Genomic DNA, 18,572 nt, shown 5'->3' on the forward strand with positions numbered 1-18,572 from the left:
CTCAGTTTTTCAATGGGTAACCAGTATATATGAAACCTAATTTCAAACATGTTTCTTCAGATCTTGTGGACAGTATTTGTTAAACTTGGATTTCTTGGAACTGAGGGGTTTTACATTCTGGGCCCTATTCACAAAATATTGGCATCACATTTTCAGGCTCACTTATGCCACTCTACAACTTAAAGAGAAAATCTTTGCAGTGTGGAATTATGGAGATGTGTTTTTTGGGCGGTATATAGTAGTTTAGATTATACAATAAACTAAAATGTTGTGGGTTTCAATTTGGTGAAGTTTTTATTTGAATATCTTCCCTTGTAAACCAGTCCTTTAGACCAGCAATATCTGTAACTGATTCTTCTTAGTTGGTCAACAGCTCTGGAAGAAATGAAAACATCAAGCACTGGGCATCAAGCAAGAAGATAAGATTTTTTAAAATACTCCTTTAATGGTGGTATTCAATTTGTGTTCTTCCTTGTTCAGTAGAGGTTGAATATTTATATCACACATCTGAAGAAAAGAGGCTATGACAGGCAGGAAAAGCAGATTCAGACCAAGGACAATACAGAATGTTATTATGTGCGTTTATTTATTTAGTTTGGACATGTCTGACATTGATATAGTACAAATACAGAGCATGGTATTAGATGCATTGCAAAAACATGTGTATTAATGTGAGGGTTTTAATTTACTGTAGCAATCAGAAGTTGTAACAGCAAATTCCAGGAGTACTTGAAGACTTTTAGGAATCAAACACAATAATTTACAGTCTCACAAACAGATTCTAAATATACAAATGACAATTAATTGCTTTAAACCAGATACATGCATAAGAACAGCTAACGTAATATAATACATCTGTGAAACAACCTGCTGTGATACAGCCGTCTGATTGTTCACCCACGGATTACAAAGAGTTAATAACTTCAGAGTTTAAACACATCGACTATAACATATGATATGGCCTATCTTCCAGGTTTTATCAGTCTCATATAATGAGAAATAATAGTCTGTACACAGCAGGCTTCTTGGGTCCAGCTGCAAGGTAGCCAATCTGCCCTATATATCATTAGATGGTTCAGATTGAATGTAGCTTTATGATGCTTCTTATCAGAGGAGCCTAATACCACATTCTTCTGCACTTCAAGAGAGGCATCTACTGTAGCTGCTTAGTAAAGGCAACACAAAGATGATTAGAAATTAACAATTAATTTTAAGAGATATAATATGCCCTGATGTTACATGTCTTAGCTACAGGCAAATTTCCTGGTGTGGTCATAGATGACAAATCATACCTAAACCTAACATAAATTACAATCCATGCAGTTAAAGCCTAAGTGCAGAAATCTGTTTTTAAAATTAAAAAAAAACTTTGTTATTTACATTTTATGAGGATTTCACAACTTTAACTTTAGAATAAAATAAGTTATCTGTGATGTTCAAGCATGTTTTGCAAGCTGGTCAGACTAATCTGTGTTTGAGAAGCAGGACAGAAAAAGGAAAAGCAGAATTACAAGTTGGTTTGGAGAAGAGTGACTGTGATAATGAGAACAAACAATACTTATGTAGGAATCCAGCTTGACAGTTACCTCCTACTATCTTCGAATAGCAGGTTTCATCTGGAATGTTAATGTTGTATTAGAAAAATGCGAGAGAGACATTGTTTCGAACAAACACAATGTATGATGTATACTGTATAGGTCAGGTATGTATTATCAATAGTTTATGGTGTCAAGAGTTTCCGCAGGAACATGAAATACTACACTCATGCCAGATTATATTGAACTATACCAATTTGTCCATTTAGGGATGGCATTTTAAAAATAAAAATATTCATTATTCTGTCCACTAGCAGCAAAGCAATGTTTTAAGAGATAAATATTGTATGCTTTAGCTGAAATACCTTGCAGTTCCTCCATTAGAATATTTTAAGTTGTGATCTTAATTAGTCTTTCTTCTTATTCCTTTGACAGCTATATTAAACTTCATGGTCTCAATGTAGTTCTGAATCGTTGCATTAAGCTGCAAAAGATTTAAATCACATATATAAGTGGATTTTCATGAAGCTGTTTTAACTGAAATCATTGTATTCAACTTAAAGGTGTGCTTATTGGAAATTGAAATATTCTGTTTTCATGTGGAATAAAAGTTGTTTGTTGAGTGACATAACATTGTCATTTTTATATAACATTCTATATTCACATAACATTTTTAGGACATAAAATGTGAATGACATAGCTTTTTACTTTTTTGTGAATAGATAAATAAAAATAAACAAGTCACAATGACGATAAAAACTAGAAATGCCTGTAAAAACATTTTGAAATGAAGCAATAAGAGAAGCTAGCTCAGGACAATTCCGACCTTAACAGCTGCTTATAAAGTGGTGCATGACTTCATCAATTGCAGATTATTTTAATGCACTGGTCTCTACTGCTTGAAATAATATTACCAGCAGCATACAGTTCAGTGATGTCTGTATTTTAACAAGTACTGGATCTCAATCAGCTTTTTGCCTCACATTTTCCAACACATTTTTAGAACACATATTTAAACCATTGTTTAACAACAACAACAACAACAACAACAACAACAACAACAACAACAACAATAATTAAATTCATAAAGTGCCTTTCCAAACCAAACAATACTGTACTTAGGGATAAAGAAAAAAAACTTCAATAAAAGTTTAAAAAAATAGCATTAAGGTTTATACAGATATGTTTAGGGCAATCAGACATAGGCCCTGGTATGAAGGTAACTTTTGGTGCTGAATGTGCTCTTTTGGTTGTAACCTTCCTTATGTTCTTAAGCAGCACTACAACAACACAGTGAGAAAAAAAAGAGGAAATCTGAACTTACCTCGTGTAGGAAGACTTCTTGTACGCTATCAGTAATTTCGATAGAACTCTGGACTAACAGCTGAAGTCTTGCTGTCACTGGAAATCCTGTAAACATGAAAAAAATGGGGGGAAAACAAATTGAAAGGTTTAATAATCCAAACGGTTTTTAAGATGTGAATAAAAATAAAATACAATAGCATACTGTATGTGTGTGAAGACAAACTGCTCTGAGGTTTACCTAGAGCATCATTAATCCTCACTGTCATGAACCCTTGTCTAACTAGACCTCTTTTGCCAGTTATAATCTTAGCATACTGTGAAGATAAATTGCCACTGCCTTCGCCCCAGTTGGTAGATGTTAGGAGAAAAGGGCTTTAAATACTACTTAGTCACATTCATTTGCTGAGACTGGTTGGCTAGTGTATAAAGTGTGTGTAGAAGGGAGGCTTGTTTAATTAGAACAATTTTCTTTCTTGTATTCTTTTACTTAATCTACCATGATTGCGCGGTTTTATTGTTTATTGTATTTTTCTGTATTTCAAAATCAAGTAACCATGGTTCACATGCAAACTAATATTAACCCACAAAGGAGCAGAAAATGTGTATTTGTAGTTTTTACTCATTATTTAGAAATCATTCCAAGTTTATCAGAATACATTACAACCACATCCGGTTTGTATTAATATGCACTTTTGAAATTATATGGAACTATAAGACTGTCATACTTGAGTTTTTTATACCTGGTGGTGCTGTTGTTCTTTCTGTAATTGCTGTGGTTGTACTTGGAGATGTTGTTGTGGAGGTTATAGTAATTTAGACTAAAAACACCTGCCTCTGTGAGGTTCCTTGGTCAGGCAGTGAATTTCAAGTTAAGACTCAACCATGAAAACTCAGGAGCTTTCTGACTCACAGATACAGTCATTGACAAGCATGGAGGAGGAGAATGGTGGAAAGAATATAAAAGTCTATGAATATGAGCAGTCTGTCTAACCATCAAGAAATGGAAGTTGCAGCTTTCCAGCGGTTACTGCCTAGATGTCCCTCCAAACTGAGCACCTGGGCAATGAGGAAACTGCTAAGAGATGCCACTAGGAGGCCAACAACAATTTTGAAACAGCTACAGAGTTAATTTGAAGGGAATGCTTCTTCTCTGGAGGGAGTGAAAAGCTTGCCAATAGGGTGTAAAGATAGATGGAGCATAGTTCTAGCAAAAACCTACAGAAAACTCTATTTCAGACCTAAAACTGGGACGAAACTTAATCCATTTGGATATTAATCCAAACTACAGGACAGGAGATACTGTAAATGTAGCATAAGAATAAGTGAGAGTATTAGAGTGACCCAGTCACTGACTTTAATCTTAGAATCTGTGGAAAGGCTTAAAAACTGTTGTTTCACAATTGCTCAAGCAACAAGACAAAGCATGATCAAAAGAATGAGCAAAAACTGCACCACGATAGTATGCAAAGTCAATACAGATTTACCAAGAACAAGTTGCGTCTGTAATTGCTGCCAAAGGGCTTTTAACAAATATTTGTTGATTGGTCTGAATATTTAAGCATTCAAAGCTGAATTATTTTCCTTTCCTTTTATCCATCCATTTTCTAACTGCTTCATCCAATTCGGGGTCATGGGGGGAGACGGAGCCTATCCCGACAAGTAACTTGTGCAAGGCAGGATACCAAGGTGGTGGTGGAGGAGAGTCCTCATTACCTGTAAAGCGCTTTGAGTGGAGTGTTATTATTATAATATTATAATATTATTATTATTATTATTATTATTACACCCTGGACAGGATGCCAGTGCATCATAGGGCACACAAACACATTCACACCTAGGACTAAAATTTAAGAGAAGCCAATTAAACGTCTAGCATGTACTGGACAGTGAGAGGAAACTGGAGCACCCAGATAAAACCCATGTGAACATCAAACTCTGCTAAGACAGTACACCAGGTCCAGAATGTAACTCAGGGCACCAGCACTGCAAGGCAACAATGCTAACCACTGCACCACGGTGTCGTCCTTTTCTTTCTTTCAAAATAATGTATTATAAGCCCCAGAAAAACTTTCAGAACTTTGAGGAACACATTGATGTAAAACAAATGTGTTATAAACACTGCTTGATGAGACTTACTTGTTGATTCTGAAATTGAAAATAGAGGCCCTACAGTAGCATTAAATTAAGTCAGTTAATAACAATGTTAATAATGTTTCTTTATTAGCCCTATACAATTTCTTGCATTAGGAATGTGTCTTTTCACATACCCCAGCTTTTCTCCAGGGAGACACAGACACAGAGACAGGGAGAGAAGCTTGGGGTCAGATTGCCATTGTACGGCGCCCCTGGAGCAGTTGGGGTTAAGGGCCTTGCTCAGGGGCCCAACAGAGTAGGATTCCTCTGCCGGCCGCAGGATTTGAACCAGCAACCTTCCGGTCACAGGCGCAGATCCTTAGTCACAGAGCCACTGCTCCACCCCGTTTGGTTTGGTTGATTGAGAAAAATATCATTGAGGTTCGGACCTAATAAGTTCTTAATTTCAGAGATACTGCACTCACCTGTAAATGTTGTGATGGACACTGGAGACCCTTCAGTAACATTGTCTGCAGCTACGGCAACAACTTGCAGGGAGTAATTGCTTCCAGGGCTCAGCCCAGTGATCTCAACTGATGAAGTGCTCACTGTCAGAGACTGAGCAGTCGGTCCACTGACTTCAACTCTGTAACTCCCTACATTTCCAGATGGAGCTTTCCAGCTCAGAAGCAGGGAACTTGTGGTGATGTTACTTACAGTCAAATTGATGACGGGACCAGGCACTGAATGAGAGAAGAAAGACATATTGGAGGATGAGGATTCTTGAAATTTTTGACATTACAGAAGATATCTAGATAAATTGATCATGTTGTTCCATTATATAAACTGCCAGGTGAATTGTAAGACATTTTCTAAGAAAAGCCTGGTTTTAAAAAAGCCAAGATATTTCAGTACTCTTGATCATCACTTTATTTAATATAATAGAAGATAGAAGGGTGAAGTTAGATTTAAAATGATATGTCCTTCTTTATGTGCTTGTTTGTGCATTTCTTTTTCATCTATTTTATGATTAAATCTCAGAATTACAAAACTGATATTAATGAAAGTGAATAATGACTGAGCTTTGGACATTTATTTAACATTTTTCACTTTGAACTTATTGCTCTCACCTGTAAATGTTGTGATGGAAACTGAAGCCCCAACAGTAACATTGTCTGCAGCTACAGCAACAACTTGCAGGGAGTAATTGCTTCCAGGGCTCAGCCCAGTGATCTGAACTGATGAAGTGCTCACTGTCAGAGACTGAGCAGTCGGTCCACTGACTTCAACTCTGTAGCTCCCTACATTTCCAGATGGAGCTGTCCAGCTCAGAAGCAGGGAACTTGTGGTGATGTTACTTGCAGTCAAATTGGTGATGGAACCAGGCACTGAATGAGATAAGGAAGATAATGTTTCATGTCATTGACTTTTCAGAAATTACAGTATATTTCAAAATTAATCTCCTGTACGTGAGTGAAATTGTGGTGATGTTAGTTTTGAAAAAAGTTAAATTTGTTTTGGTTGTAGTTGGCACTGTTGTATTTCTCAGGGGAGTGGTTGTAGATGGTCTTGTGGTTGTAAAACTATTGGTTTTGTGGTTGCATTTCAAGGTACTGTATAAAAGTTGTAATTGTCCTGAAAACTGTTGTGGCTGTAGTTTGAGCTGTTGTGGTTGTGGAAAATGGATTTGGTGATGGGATGTCGTTGTTGCTAATACCATGGCAATTGTGGTTGCTGCTGTATGTGGAGCAGTTGCTGTCAATGTAGTTTGAACTATCGTTATGGTTGGAGGTGCTGTAGTTACAGTTGTTATTGTACTTGGAGCTGTTATTTTGGTTGTCATGGAAGCACTTTTGTTTGAAATGGGAGTTGTTGTGAATTTAGCTGGAACTGCTGTTGTCAACAAGGCAGTTATGGTTGGCACTGTGGTAGAAGGCAGAGCCAGAGAAGTCACTGGAGCTGTTGCTGTTGTTGTTTTTATAGGTGTATTAGATCTCTTGCTGTGGATGGTTGTGCTTGAGGTTGTAGTTGGAAGTATTATTGTGGTTGCAGTTGTTGCAAGTATTGATGTACAGGGAAATGCTGTGACCCTGTTGAAGTTTTTGGAGAAAAAATAGATTAATAGAAGAGAAGAAAAATAATTAGGAGTTTGGAATAGAAGAAAAGTACATCATTATATCTATGAATATTCTATCCTTTCATACATTATTATACATTTCATAAAGTTACCTCCTTTAATGTATGGTTTTGTGCCTCAGTTACAGGATAAATTCTACCAGATAAATAAATAGAACCTCACTGTGCCGGAGGCGAAAACATATTCCAATATGTATTACCACTCAGTTTACCCTTACAAAAGGGGTGTATATTTTTTTGGATGAATTTCTTGGAAAGCAAGTTGTTGTTAGGATCTCATTTCATTCCTCCCTTTATTCAATTATTCCTAATTGTAACAATATACCTATGTATACTGTACATAACTAAAATACGTTTTTTTTTAAAGCTGTACACAATGTTTAGGTGATTAATGATTACTGCTTCAAAAATATTTAAAGGAATCTTGATCTTCTAAAGCAGCACTGCATTTAGATTGCCCCATTGTTGAATATTGAGTTTTAATTTATAAAATATATTTTTAAACTTAAAAAATAAAAAGATAATATCCTGCATTCATCCTTGTTTTTTTCTGAAAACACAAAATGTTGATGGAAAAAAAATACTAAATCATATTTTTTCCTTGTCCTCTGGTTATTATAAATATTTTAACTTGAGTTCAGTAATAAGCAATAATTGTTCTATCACGGTTTCTACTTGGCACTGAGATGTGTAACCACACATACAAAGCATTTGTCAACTAAATGTTGTTCTCCATAATAAACCATACTCATCTTTGTTGAATTGTGAATCAAATCAATTATAAAAATGTCAGGATTGTACTCCACCTGCTGTGGTTTGTCCAAAAACCAAATGTAGATTATGTATAAAAACAGTGCTTCAGATTTGCAAGGCATTGTCACTTCAGAAAGACCATTGTAACAGTGATTATCTTTCACAGATGAGTCTGAAGAGGCAGGAGTTTCCAGGTTGACATTTCCTAAAATTGATTTTCTTTACAAAATGCATGTCAAAGATCGCCTCACAATTTTCAAGTATGGTTCTTGAGTTGTTATTAAAAACGGTGAGAGTGCACGTGAAATCCTGAAAACGTCACTGAAGGTAAGTGTTACAGTTCCGCCATCCGGCCACCAGAGGGCACCCCAATGCCTGCTCCGACTGCGCAACCAAGGCGCAGACGTCTGTGGCCAATCGTTACTCGCCTAGAGTCCCTAACTCACCGCGCCCCCCCTCCTCCAGCCTACTACAACCCTGCTCATGGTTCAAACAGTGTTCAGTATTGTTGCATTGTTGTCACTTCTTTGAGTGCTAGTTTAAGACTTTCGTATATTCTTCCCTGGTTCCTGTTTTTGTCTCTTACTCCTGTTTACCTTCCTGTTCATTGTTCACCTTTCCTTTGCTCCTGGGTTGGTTTTCTTCAGTTTGGTGTTTTCAGCCTTTGATCTTTTGTTTTCTTCCTGGACTGCTGACCTGGGTTTTGGATTTTGGCCTGCCCCTTGGCTCTGACTTTTTGGATAGTGTTCCTGGACCTGGATTCTTGATTTCTCCTTCTGGCTCTGGACTCCCTGCTTGCCTTTTGACCCTGGCCTTGGATTACCCTCATTCACTGTTTTGGTTCTTTGTGACCTTGGAACCTGCATAGGGTCCATTCCTTTGGACCAGCCTAACAATAAGCAGCATCAAAGGCAGAGCCAGACCAGTTTTGCTCCACTAACGGTATCTGGAGTCCCGTTTCATTAATATTAGTATTTCATTAACAATGTAATTGGAGGGATTACAAATTAGTGGCAAAAAATAAAGGATGTACAGATTCTCCAGAGACAATACAAATCTACATGACTATAAACAAATGTTTGCAGGGCTATGAAAAAATAAAAGTATTTTCATCCTGAAGTTATGGGAAATACTGTGGCATGTGCACCTGTTGAATGTACAGGGACACATAACTTCTAATCAGCAGACAAGGGCTCTGGGTTCATTTGAAACCATGAGTAAATTGATATTGTGACACTGATAGCCAAAGCCACTTGTCATCTCACCTCTTGTAATTCACACTAGCTGAGTCACATTATTTTTTTGTGTTGTAAGTAGTCTGTCTTATCTCATCATCCAGGGAAGACTGAGTGTATGTCTTGTTTCTGGTGGCCTTCCCTGGTCTGTTCTTACCACATCAGCAACTTAGAGATGACACAACACACTCTTACGTTGACACTAATTTACCAAGGCACCTTTTTCCCTTCCAGTGGTCTTTTCCGGTCTGTTCTCACAACACCAAAAATTCTAATCATCACAACTCATTACACTCTTATCTACACTAATTAATCAGAGCACGAAGTATTGACTTCATCTTTCTCTTTGTTTCACTAAACACTCCACCGGTTTGGGTACTCCATTGTTGAGTATTTACTCTGATGCACTTCTTCTCTCTTCACACACGCTTTTTCCTGCCGATCCTGTTTGGCCAGGAATGCTTCTTCATAACCATCCCTGACATCACTGACAACAGTAGCTGGGTTTGCTGTTTTCTTGGCTTATTCAAAGATGGCATGTCTGTCTACAGCTCTAATGACACAGGTAGATGCTATAACTCAATCCCTGTGCTATCTACTCTCGCTTCCTTTCTAGACAACTAAAATTAAGTCAAGAATGTGTAGCAGCAAGACATATTAATACACTAACTTGAACTTGAACTTGAACTTTATTGCCATATGTAACCGGTACTGGTACAATGGAATTCTTACTTACAGAAAGTCTCTCGATTGTAAAACAAGTGTAAAAAACAAAACAAAGTGCAAACAGTGCATCAAGACAATATACAAACAAACAGTAGACAATGTGCAAGTAAACATGTAGACAGTTTGAATGTAAACAATAAAGACGTGTAAACAATGACTGGAGATGTGCAATAGATAAGAAATCATAAAGAGGTAGATGGTGATGGTGTGGGTGTGGTCCGAGGGGGATGGCTAAATGTGTTCGCCAATCTCACTGCTTGTGGATAGAAGCTATTGAAGAATCTAGTGGTAAGTGTCCGTATGCTCTTATATCTCTTGCCTGAGGGCAGTGGGGTGAAGAGCTCATGCCCGGGGTGGTGACTGTCCTCTGTGATGGTCAGAATTCTACCACGGCAGCGGTCCTCATAGAGCTGTTTAATCTCGGTGAGACCGCAGCCGATGATCTTCTGGGCCATATTGACCATTCTCTGCAGTGCCTTTCTTTCGTGCGAAGAGGTGTTGCCGTACCACACGGTGATCCCATTGGTGAGGACACTCTCGATGGTGCAGCGGTAGAAGTTCACCAACACATGTATTGGCATCCCCCATCGCTTGAGGCACCTCAAGAAATAAAGGCGCTACTGAGCCTTCTTCATGATAGAGTCAGTGTTCACAGTCCAGGTTAGATCTTTAGAGATGTTAATTCTCAAAAACCTAAAGCTGGTGACTGTTTCCACTTCCGTTCCATCAATACTGAGTGGGCTGTGAGTATGTGGCCTGTGTCTCCGAAAGTCCACTATTAGCTCTTTCGTTTTGTTTACGTTCAAGTCCAGGTTATTGCTATGACACCACCTAAGCAGCTGTACGACTTCATCCCTGTAAGTGGACTTACCTGGTTTACATGTAGGAACATAGTCCTGGCAGCAGTCTGAAAAATGAATGCATGCTTCATCGCAATAGCAGCGTTTTGCTGGACAGCACTTAGACTGTACACATGAATTGTTCTGGCCAGGACAACACTTATAGCCATCACAGTGACCTGAAAAAACAATATTTTGTAATTATATGAATAATGTCTGAAGCAGAAGAAATGTACCAGAACACAGATCTAGTTACTAACATTAGTACGTGCGTATGATCATCTTCTGAAACAAGGGTGTTACCTTATTTACTACATGTAAAAATATTGTGAAATAATTCAACTTGGCAGAGGGTTATTGCGGAATTCTGAGGAATGAACAGCCCTAAAGATATTTCCACTGACTATATCTGCATCTCAAATTAGTGAAAACATTTTTCAAAACAGTGTTCAATTTCAAGATCTTATATTCAAGAAAGAAAAATATGTTTTGAGGTGTTGCACTATTTAAGTCATTTCCTTAAATCTAGTTGTTATATTTATACTTGTACCTCTTGCAGATGCTGTTGTTTCACTGTTGTTTACAGTTGTTGAGGTTGTAGATAGAAATAAAGAGGTTGTGAGGGAAGATATAACTGTAGATAGAGGGATAGTTGCAGTTGTGGGGGCTGATAAGGTCGTGGTTCTTGAAAACGGAGACGAGGCTGTGATGGAACGTGTAGTTGTGGAAGGAGGTGTAATTGTAGTTGTAGGGGGAGTTGAGGTTGTAAGAGGCGATATAATTGTGGTGGTTGAGGGAAATGAGGTTATGGAGGGAGGTGTAGTTGTGGTTGTGGAAGAAGATGAGGTTGTTGGTGGAGTTGAGGTTGTGGGGGGTGATGGAGTTGTGGGAGAAGATGAGGTTGTAAGAGGAGGTGTAGCTGTGGTTGTGGGGTTCATTGTAGTGGTGAGGGGAGACGTGTTTGTAGGAGGAGATGTAGTTGTGGTTGTGAGGGGTGATGAGGTTGTGGAGGGAGGAGTAGTTGTGGTTGTGGGGTTAGTTGTAGTTGTGAGGGGAGATGTGGTTGTAGGAGGAGGTGTAGCTGTGGTTGTGAGGGGTGATGAGGTTGTGTAGAGAGGTGTAGTTGTGATTGTGGGGTTAGCTGTAGTTGTGAGGAGAGACGTGGTTGTAGGGGGGGAAGAGGTTGTGGAGGGAGGAGTAGTTGTGGTTGTGGGGTTAGCTGTAGTTGTGAGGAAAGTTGTGGTTGTAGGAGGAGGTGTAGTTGTGCTTGTGAGGGGTGATGAGGTTGTGGAGAGAGGTGTAGTTGTGGTTGTGGGGTTAGTTGTAGTTGTGAGAGGAGATGTGGTTGTAGGAGGAGGTGTAGCTGTGGTTCTGAGGGGTGTCGAGGTTGTGGAGAGAGGTGCAGTTGAGGTTGTGGGGTTAGTTGTAGTTGTCAGGGGAAATGTGGTTGTAGGAGGAGGTGTAGTTGTGGTTGTGAGGGGTGATGAGGTTGTAGAGGGAGGAGTAGTTCTGGTTGTAGTTGTGAGGGGAGATGTGGTTGTAGGGGGAGGTGTAGCTGTGGTTGTGAGGGGTGATGAGGTTGTGGTGGGAGGTGTAGTTGTGGTTGTAGGGTTAGTTGTAGTTGTGAGGGGAGACGTGGTTGTAGGAGGAGGTGTAGCTGTGGTTGTGAGGGGTGATGAGGTTGTGGAGGGAGGTGTAGTTGTGGTTGTGGGGTTAGTTGTAGTTGTGAGGGGTGATGTGGTTGTGAGGGGTGATGAAGTCGTGGAGGGAGGTGCAGTTGTGGTTGTGGGGTTAGTTGGAGTTGTGAGAGGAGACGTGGTTGTTGGGGAAGATGAGGTTGTAGGAGGAGGTGTAGATGTAGTTGTGAGGGGAGACGTGGTTGTAGGGGAAGATGAGGTTGTAGGAGGAGGTGTAAATGTAGTTGTGAGGGGAGACGTGGTTGTAGGGGGAGATGAGGTTGTAGAGGGAGGAGTAGTTGTGGTAGTGGGGTTAGTTGTAGTTGTGAGGGGAGACGTGGTTGTGGGGGAAGATGAGGTTGTAGGAGGAGGTGTAGTTGTAGTTGTGAGGGGTGAAGTGGTTGTAGTGGGAGATGAGGTTGTGGAGGGAGGAGTAGTTGTGGTTGTGGGGTTAGTTGTAGTTGTGAGGGGAGACGTGGTTGTGGGGGAAGATGAGGTTGTAGGAGGAGGTGTAGTTGTAGTTGTGAGGGGAGACGTGGTTGTGGGGAAAGATGAGGTTGTAGGAGGAGGTGTAGTTGTAGTTGTGAGGGGAGACGTGGTTGTAGGGGGAGATGAGGTTGTAGAGGGAGGAGTAGTTGTGGTTGTGGGGTTAGTTGTAGTTGTGAGGGGAGACGTGGTTGTGGGGGAAGATGAGGTTGTAGGAGGAGGTGTAGTTGTAGTTGTGAGGGGAGACGTGGTTGTGGGGAAAGATGAGGTTGTAGGAGGAGGTGTAGTTGTAGTTGTGAGGGGTGATGTGGTTGAAGGGGGAGATGAGGTTGTGGAGAGAGGAGTAGTTGTGGTTGTGGGGTTAGTTGTAGTTGTGAGGGGAGATGTGGTTGTAGGAGGAGGTGTAGCTGTGGTTGTGAGGGGTGATGAGGTCGTGGAGGGAGGTGCAGTTGTGGTTGTGGGGTTAGTTGTAGTTGTGAGAGGAGACGTGGTTGTTGGGGAAGATGAGGTTGTAGGAGGAGGTGTAGATGTAGTTGTGAGGGGAGACGTGGTTGTAGGGGGAGATGAGGTTGTAGAGGGAGGAGTAGTTGTGGTTGTGGGGTTAGTTGTAGTTGTGAGGGGTGATGTGGTTGTGAGGGGTGATGAGGTTGTGGAGAGAGGAGTAGTTGTGGTTGTGGGGTCAGTTGTAGTTGTGAGAGGAGATGTGGTTGTAGGAGGAGGTGTAGCTGTGGTTGTGAGGGGTGATGAGGTTGTAGAGGGAGGAGTAGTTGTGGTTGTGGGGTTAGTTGTAGTTGTGAGGGGTGATGTGGTTGTGAGGGGTGATGAGGTTGTGGAGAGAGGAGTAGTTGTGAGAGGAGATGTGGTTGTAGGAGGAGGTGTAGCTGTGGTTGTGAGGGGTGATGAGGTTGTAGAGGGAGGAGTAGTTGTGGTTGTGGGGTTAGTTGTAGTTGTGAGGGGAGACGTGGTTGTGGGGGAAGATGAGGTTGTAGAAGGAGGTGTAGTTGTAGTTGTGAGGGGAGACGTGGTTGTGGGGAAAGATGAGGTTGTAGGAGGAGGTGTAGTTGTAGTTGTGAGGGGTGATGTGGTTGAAGGGGGAGATGAGGTTGTGGAGGGAGGAGTAGTTGTGGTTGTGGGGTTAGTTGTAGTTGTGAGAGGAGATGTGGTTGTAGGAGGAGGTGTAGTTGTGATTGTGAGGGGTGGTGAGGTTGTGGAGGGAGGAGTAGTTGTGGTTGTGGGGTCAGTTGTAGTTGTGAGGGGAGATGTGGTTGTAGGGGGAGATGAGGTTGTGGAGGGAGGAGTAGTTGTGGTTGTGGGGTCAGTTGTAGTTGTGAGAGGAGATGTGGTTGTAGGAGGAGGTGTAGCTGTGGTTGTGAGGGGTGATGAGGTTGTGGAGAGAGGAGTAGTTGTGGTTGTGGGGTCAGTTGTAGTTGTGAGGGGAGATGTGGTTGTAGGGGGAGATGAGGTTGTGGTGGGAGGTGTAGTTGTGGTTGTAGGGTTAGTTGTAGTTGTGAGGGGAGACGTGGTTGTAGGAGGAGGTGTAGCTGTGGTTGTGAGGGGTGATGAGGTTGTGGAGGGAGGAGTAGTTGTGGTTGTGGGGTTAGTTGTAGTTGTGAGGGGAGATGTGGTTGTAGGAGGAGGTGTAGCTGTGGTTGTGAGGGGTGATGAGGTTGTGGAGGGAGGAGTAGTTGTGGTTGTGGGGTCAGTTGTAGTTGTGAGGGGTGATGTGGTTGTGAGGGGTGATGAGGTTGTGGAGAGAGGAGTAGTTGTGGTTGTGGGGTTAGTTGTAGTTGTGAGGGGAGATGTGGTTGTAGGAGGAGGTGTAGCTGTGGTTGTGAGGGGTGATGAGGTTGTGGAGGGAGGAAGAGTTGTGGTTGTGGGGTTAGTTGTAGTTGTGAGAGGAGACGTGGTTGTTGGGGAAGATGAGGTTGTAGGAGGAGGTGTAGTTGTAGTTGTGAGGGGAGACGTGGTTGTGGGGAAAGATGAGGTTGTAGGAGGAGGTGTAGATGTAGTTGTGAGGGGAGACGTGGTTGTGGGGAAAGATGAGGTTGTAGGAGGAGGTGTAGTTGTAGTTGTGAGGGGTGATGTGGTTGAAGGGGGAGATGAGGTTGTGGAGGGAGGAGTAGTTGTGGTTGTGGGGTTAGTTGTAGTTGTGAGAGGAGATGTGGTTGTAGGAGGAGGTGTAGCTGTGGTTGTGAGGGGTGATGAGGTTGTGGAGAGAGGAGTAGTTGTGGTTGTGGGGTTAGTTGTAGTTGTGAGGGGAGATGTGGTTGTAGGAGGAGGTGTAGCTGTGGTTGTGAGGGGTGATGAGGTCGTGGAGGGAGGTGCAGTTGTGGTTGTGGGGTTAGTTGTAGTGAGAGGAGACGTGGTTGTTGGGGAAGATGAGGTTGTAGGAGGAGGTGTAGATGTAGTTGTGAGGGGAGACGTGGTTGTAGGGGGAGATGAGGTTGTAGAGGGAGGAGTAGTTGTGGTTGTGGGGTTAATTGTAGTTGTGAGGGGAGATGTGGTTGTAGGAGGAGGTGTAGCTGTGGTTGTGAGTGGTGATGAGGTTGTAGAGGGAGGAGTAGTTGTGGTTGTGGGGTTAGTTGTAGTTGTGAGGGGAGATGTGGTTGTAGGAGGAGGTGTAGTTGTAGTTGTGAGGGGAGACGTGGTTGTAGGGGGAGATGAGGTTGTAGAGGGAGGAGTAGTTGTGGTTGTGGGGTTAGTTGTAGTTGTGAGAGGAGACGTGGTTGTGGGGGAAGATGAGGTTGTAGGAGGAGGTGTAGTTGTAGTTGTGAGGGGAGACGTGGTTGTAGGGGGAGATGAGGTTGTAGAGGGAGGAGTAGTTGTGGTTGTGGGGTTAGTTGTAGTTGTGAGAGGAGACGTGGTTGTGGGGGAAGATGAGGTTGTAGGAGGAGGTGTAGTTGTAGTTGTGAGGGGAGACGTGGTTGTGGGGAAAGATGAGGTTGTAGGAGGAGGTGTAGATGTAGTTGTGAGGGGAGACGTGGTTGTAGGGGGAGATGAGGTTGTGGAGGGAGGAGTAGTTGTGGTTGTGGGGTTAGTTGTAGTTGTGAGGGGAGATGTGGTTGTGAGGGGTGATGAGGTTGTGGAGAGAGGAGTAGTTGTGGTTGTGGGGTCAGTTGTAGTTGTGAGGGGAGATGTGGTTGTGAGGGGTGATGAGGTTGTGGAGAGAGGAGTAGTTGTGGTTGTGGGGTCAGTTGTAGTTGTGAGAGGAGACGTGGTTGTTGGGGAAGATGAGGTTGTAGGAGGAGGTGTAGTTGTAGTTGTGAGGGGAGACGTGGTTGTGGAGGGAGGAGGAGTTGTGGTTGTGGGGTTAGTTGTAGTTGTGAGAGGAGACGTGGTTGTTGGGGAAGATGAGGTTGTAGGAGGAGGTGTAGTTGTAGTTGTGAGGGGAGACGTGGTTGTGGGGAAAGATGAGGTTGTAGGAGGAGGTGTAGATGTAGTTGTGAGGGGAGACGTGGTTGTAGGGGGAGATGAGGTTGTAGAGGGAGGAGTAGTTGTGGTTGTGGGGTTAGTTGTAGTTGTGAGGGGAGATGTGGTTGTAGGAGGAGGTGTAGCTGTGGTTGTGAGGGGAGATGAGGTTGTGGAGGGAGGAGTAGTTGTGGTTGTGGGGTTAGTTGTAGTTGTGAGGGGAGACGTGGTTGTGGGGGAAGATGAGGTTGTAGAAGGAGGTGTAGTTGTAGTTGTGAGGGGAGACGTGGTTGTGGGGAAAGATGAGGTTGTAGGAGGAGGTGTAGTTGTAGTTGTGAGGGGTGATGTGGTTGAAGGGGCAGATGAGGTTGTAGAGGGAGGAGTAGCTGTGGTTGTGGGGTCAGTTGTAGTTGTGAGGGGAGATGTGGTTGTAGGGGGAGATGAGGTTGTGGAGGGAGGAGTAGTTGTGGTTGTGGGGTCAGTTGTAGTTGTGAGAGGAGATGTGGTTGTAGGAGGAGGTGTAGCTGTGGTTGTGAGGGGTGATGAGGTTGTGGAGGGAGGAGTAGTTGTGGTTGTGGGGTTAGTTGTAGTTGTGAGGGGAGATGTGGTTGTAGGAGGAGGTGTAGCTGTGGTTGTGAGGGGTGATGAGGTTGTGGAGGGAGGAGTAGTTGTGGTTGTGGGGTCAGTTGTAGTTGTGAGGGGTGATGTGGTTGTGAGGGGTGATGAGGTTGTGGAGAGAGGAGTAGTTGTGGTTGTGGGGTTAGTTGTAGTTGTGAGGGGAGATGTGGTTGTAGGAGGAGGTGTAGCTGTGGTTGTGAGGGGTGATGAGGTTGTGGAGGGAGGAGGAGTTGTGGTTGTGGGGTTAGTTGTAGTTGTGAGAGGAGACGTGGTTGTTGGGGAAGATGAGGTTGTAGGAGGAGGTGTAGTTGTAGTTGTGAGGGGAGACGTGGTTGTGGGGAAAGATGAGGTTGTAGGAGGAGGTGTAGATGTAGTTGTGAGGGGAGACGTGGTTGTGGGGAAAGATGAGGTTGTAGGAGGAGGTATAGTTGTAGTTGTGAGGGGTGATGTGGTTGAAGGGGGAGATGAGGTTGTGGAGGGAGGTGTAGTTGTGGTTGTGGGGTTAGTTGTAGTTGTGAGGGGAGATGTGGTTGTAGGAGGAGGTGTAGCTGTGGTTGTGAGGGGTGATGAGGTCGTGGAGGGAGGTGCAGTTGTGGTTGTGGGGTTAGTTGTAGTTGTGAGAGGAGACGTGGTTGTTGGGGAAGATGAGGTTGTAGGAGGAGGTGTAGATGTAGTTGTGTGGGGAGACGTGGTTGTAGGGGGAGATGAGGTTGTGGAGGGAGGAGTAGTTGTGGTTGTGGGGTTAGTTGTAGTTGTGAGGGGAGATGTGGTTGTGAGGGGAGATGAGGTTGTAGAGGGAGGAGTAGTTGTGGTTGTGGGGTTAGTTGTAGTTGTGAGGGGAGACGTGGTTGTGGGGGAAGATGAGGTTGTAGGAGGAGGTGTAGTTGTAGTTGTGAGGGGAGACGTGGTTGTAGGGGGAGATGAGGTTGTGGAGGGAGGAGTAGTTGTGGTTGTGGGGTTAGTTGTAGTTGTGAGGGGAGATGTGGTTGTAGGAGGAGGTGTAGCTGTGGTTGTGAGGGGTGATGAGGTTGTGGAGAGAGGAGTAGTTGTGGTTGTGGGGTCAGTTGTAGTTGTGAGGGGAGATGTGGTTGTAGGAGGAGGTGTAGCTGTGGTTGTGAGGGGTGATGAGGTTGTGGAGGGAGGAGTAGTTGTGGTTGTGGGGTTAGTTGTAGTTGTGAGGGGAGACGTGGTTGTTGGGGAAGATGAGGTTGTAGGAGGAGGTGTAGTTGTAGTTGTGAGGGGAGACGTGGTTGTGGAGGGAGGAGGAGTTGTGGTTGTGGGGTTAGTTGTAGTTGTGAGAGGAGACGTGGTTGTTGGGGAAGATGAGGTTGTAGGAGGAGGTGTAGTTGTAGTTGTGAGGGGAGACGTGGTTGTGGGGAAAGATGAGGTTGTAGGAGGAGGTGTAGATGTAGTTGTGAGGGGAGACGTGGTTGTAGGGGGAGATGAGGTTGTGGAGGGAGGAGTAGTTGTGGTAGTGGGGTTAGTTGTAGTTGTGAGGGGAGACGTGGTTGTAGGGGGAGATGAGGTTGTAGGAGGAGGTGTAGTTGTAGTTGTGAGGGGTGATGTGGTTGTAGGAGGAGGTGTAGCTGTGGTTGTGAGGGGAGATGAGGTTGTGGAGGGAGGAGTAGTTGTGGTTGTGGGGTTAGTTGTAGTTGTGAGGGGAGATGTGGTTGTAGGAGGAGGTGTAGCTGTGGTTGTGAGGGGAGATGAGGTTGTGGAGGGAGGAGTAGTTGTGGTTGTGGGGTTAGTTGTAGTTGTGAGGGGAGATGTGGTTGTAGGAGG

The 18,572-nt window shown here is 43.4% G+C and overlaps 1 protein-coding gene across 1 annotated transcript; it reads right to left on the reverse strand.

Annotated features, from left to right (window-relative positions):
• Window positions 1-567: 567 nt before the first annotated feature.
• LOC148677048 (uncharacterized) lies at window positions 568-18,302 on the reverse strand (the record flags this gene model as incomplete). The annotated part of the gene is made up of 6 exons (XM_088622867.1): window positions 568-2,019; window positions 2,860-2,945; window positions 5,399-5,656; window positions 6,044-6,301; window positions 10,635-10,781; window positions 11,153-18,302. Coding segments are annotated over 6 exons (7,980 nt in total), but the record flags the coding sequence as incomplete, so codon positions are not given.
• Window positions 18,303-18,572: the final 270 nt, after the last annotated feature.

Source organism: Lepisosteus platostomus, chromosome 2 (assembly GCF_059453375.1).
Source record: "Lepisosteus platostomus isolate fLepPlt1 chromosome 2, fLepPlt1.hap1, whole genome shotgun sequence".
Classification (NCBI taxonomy): Eukaryota; Metazoa; Chordata; class Actinopteri; order Semionotiformes; family Lepisosteidae; genus Lepisosteus; species Lepisosteus platostomus.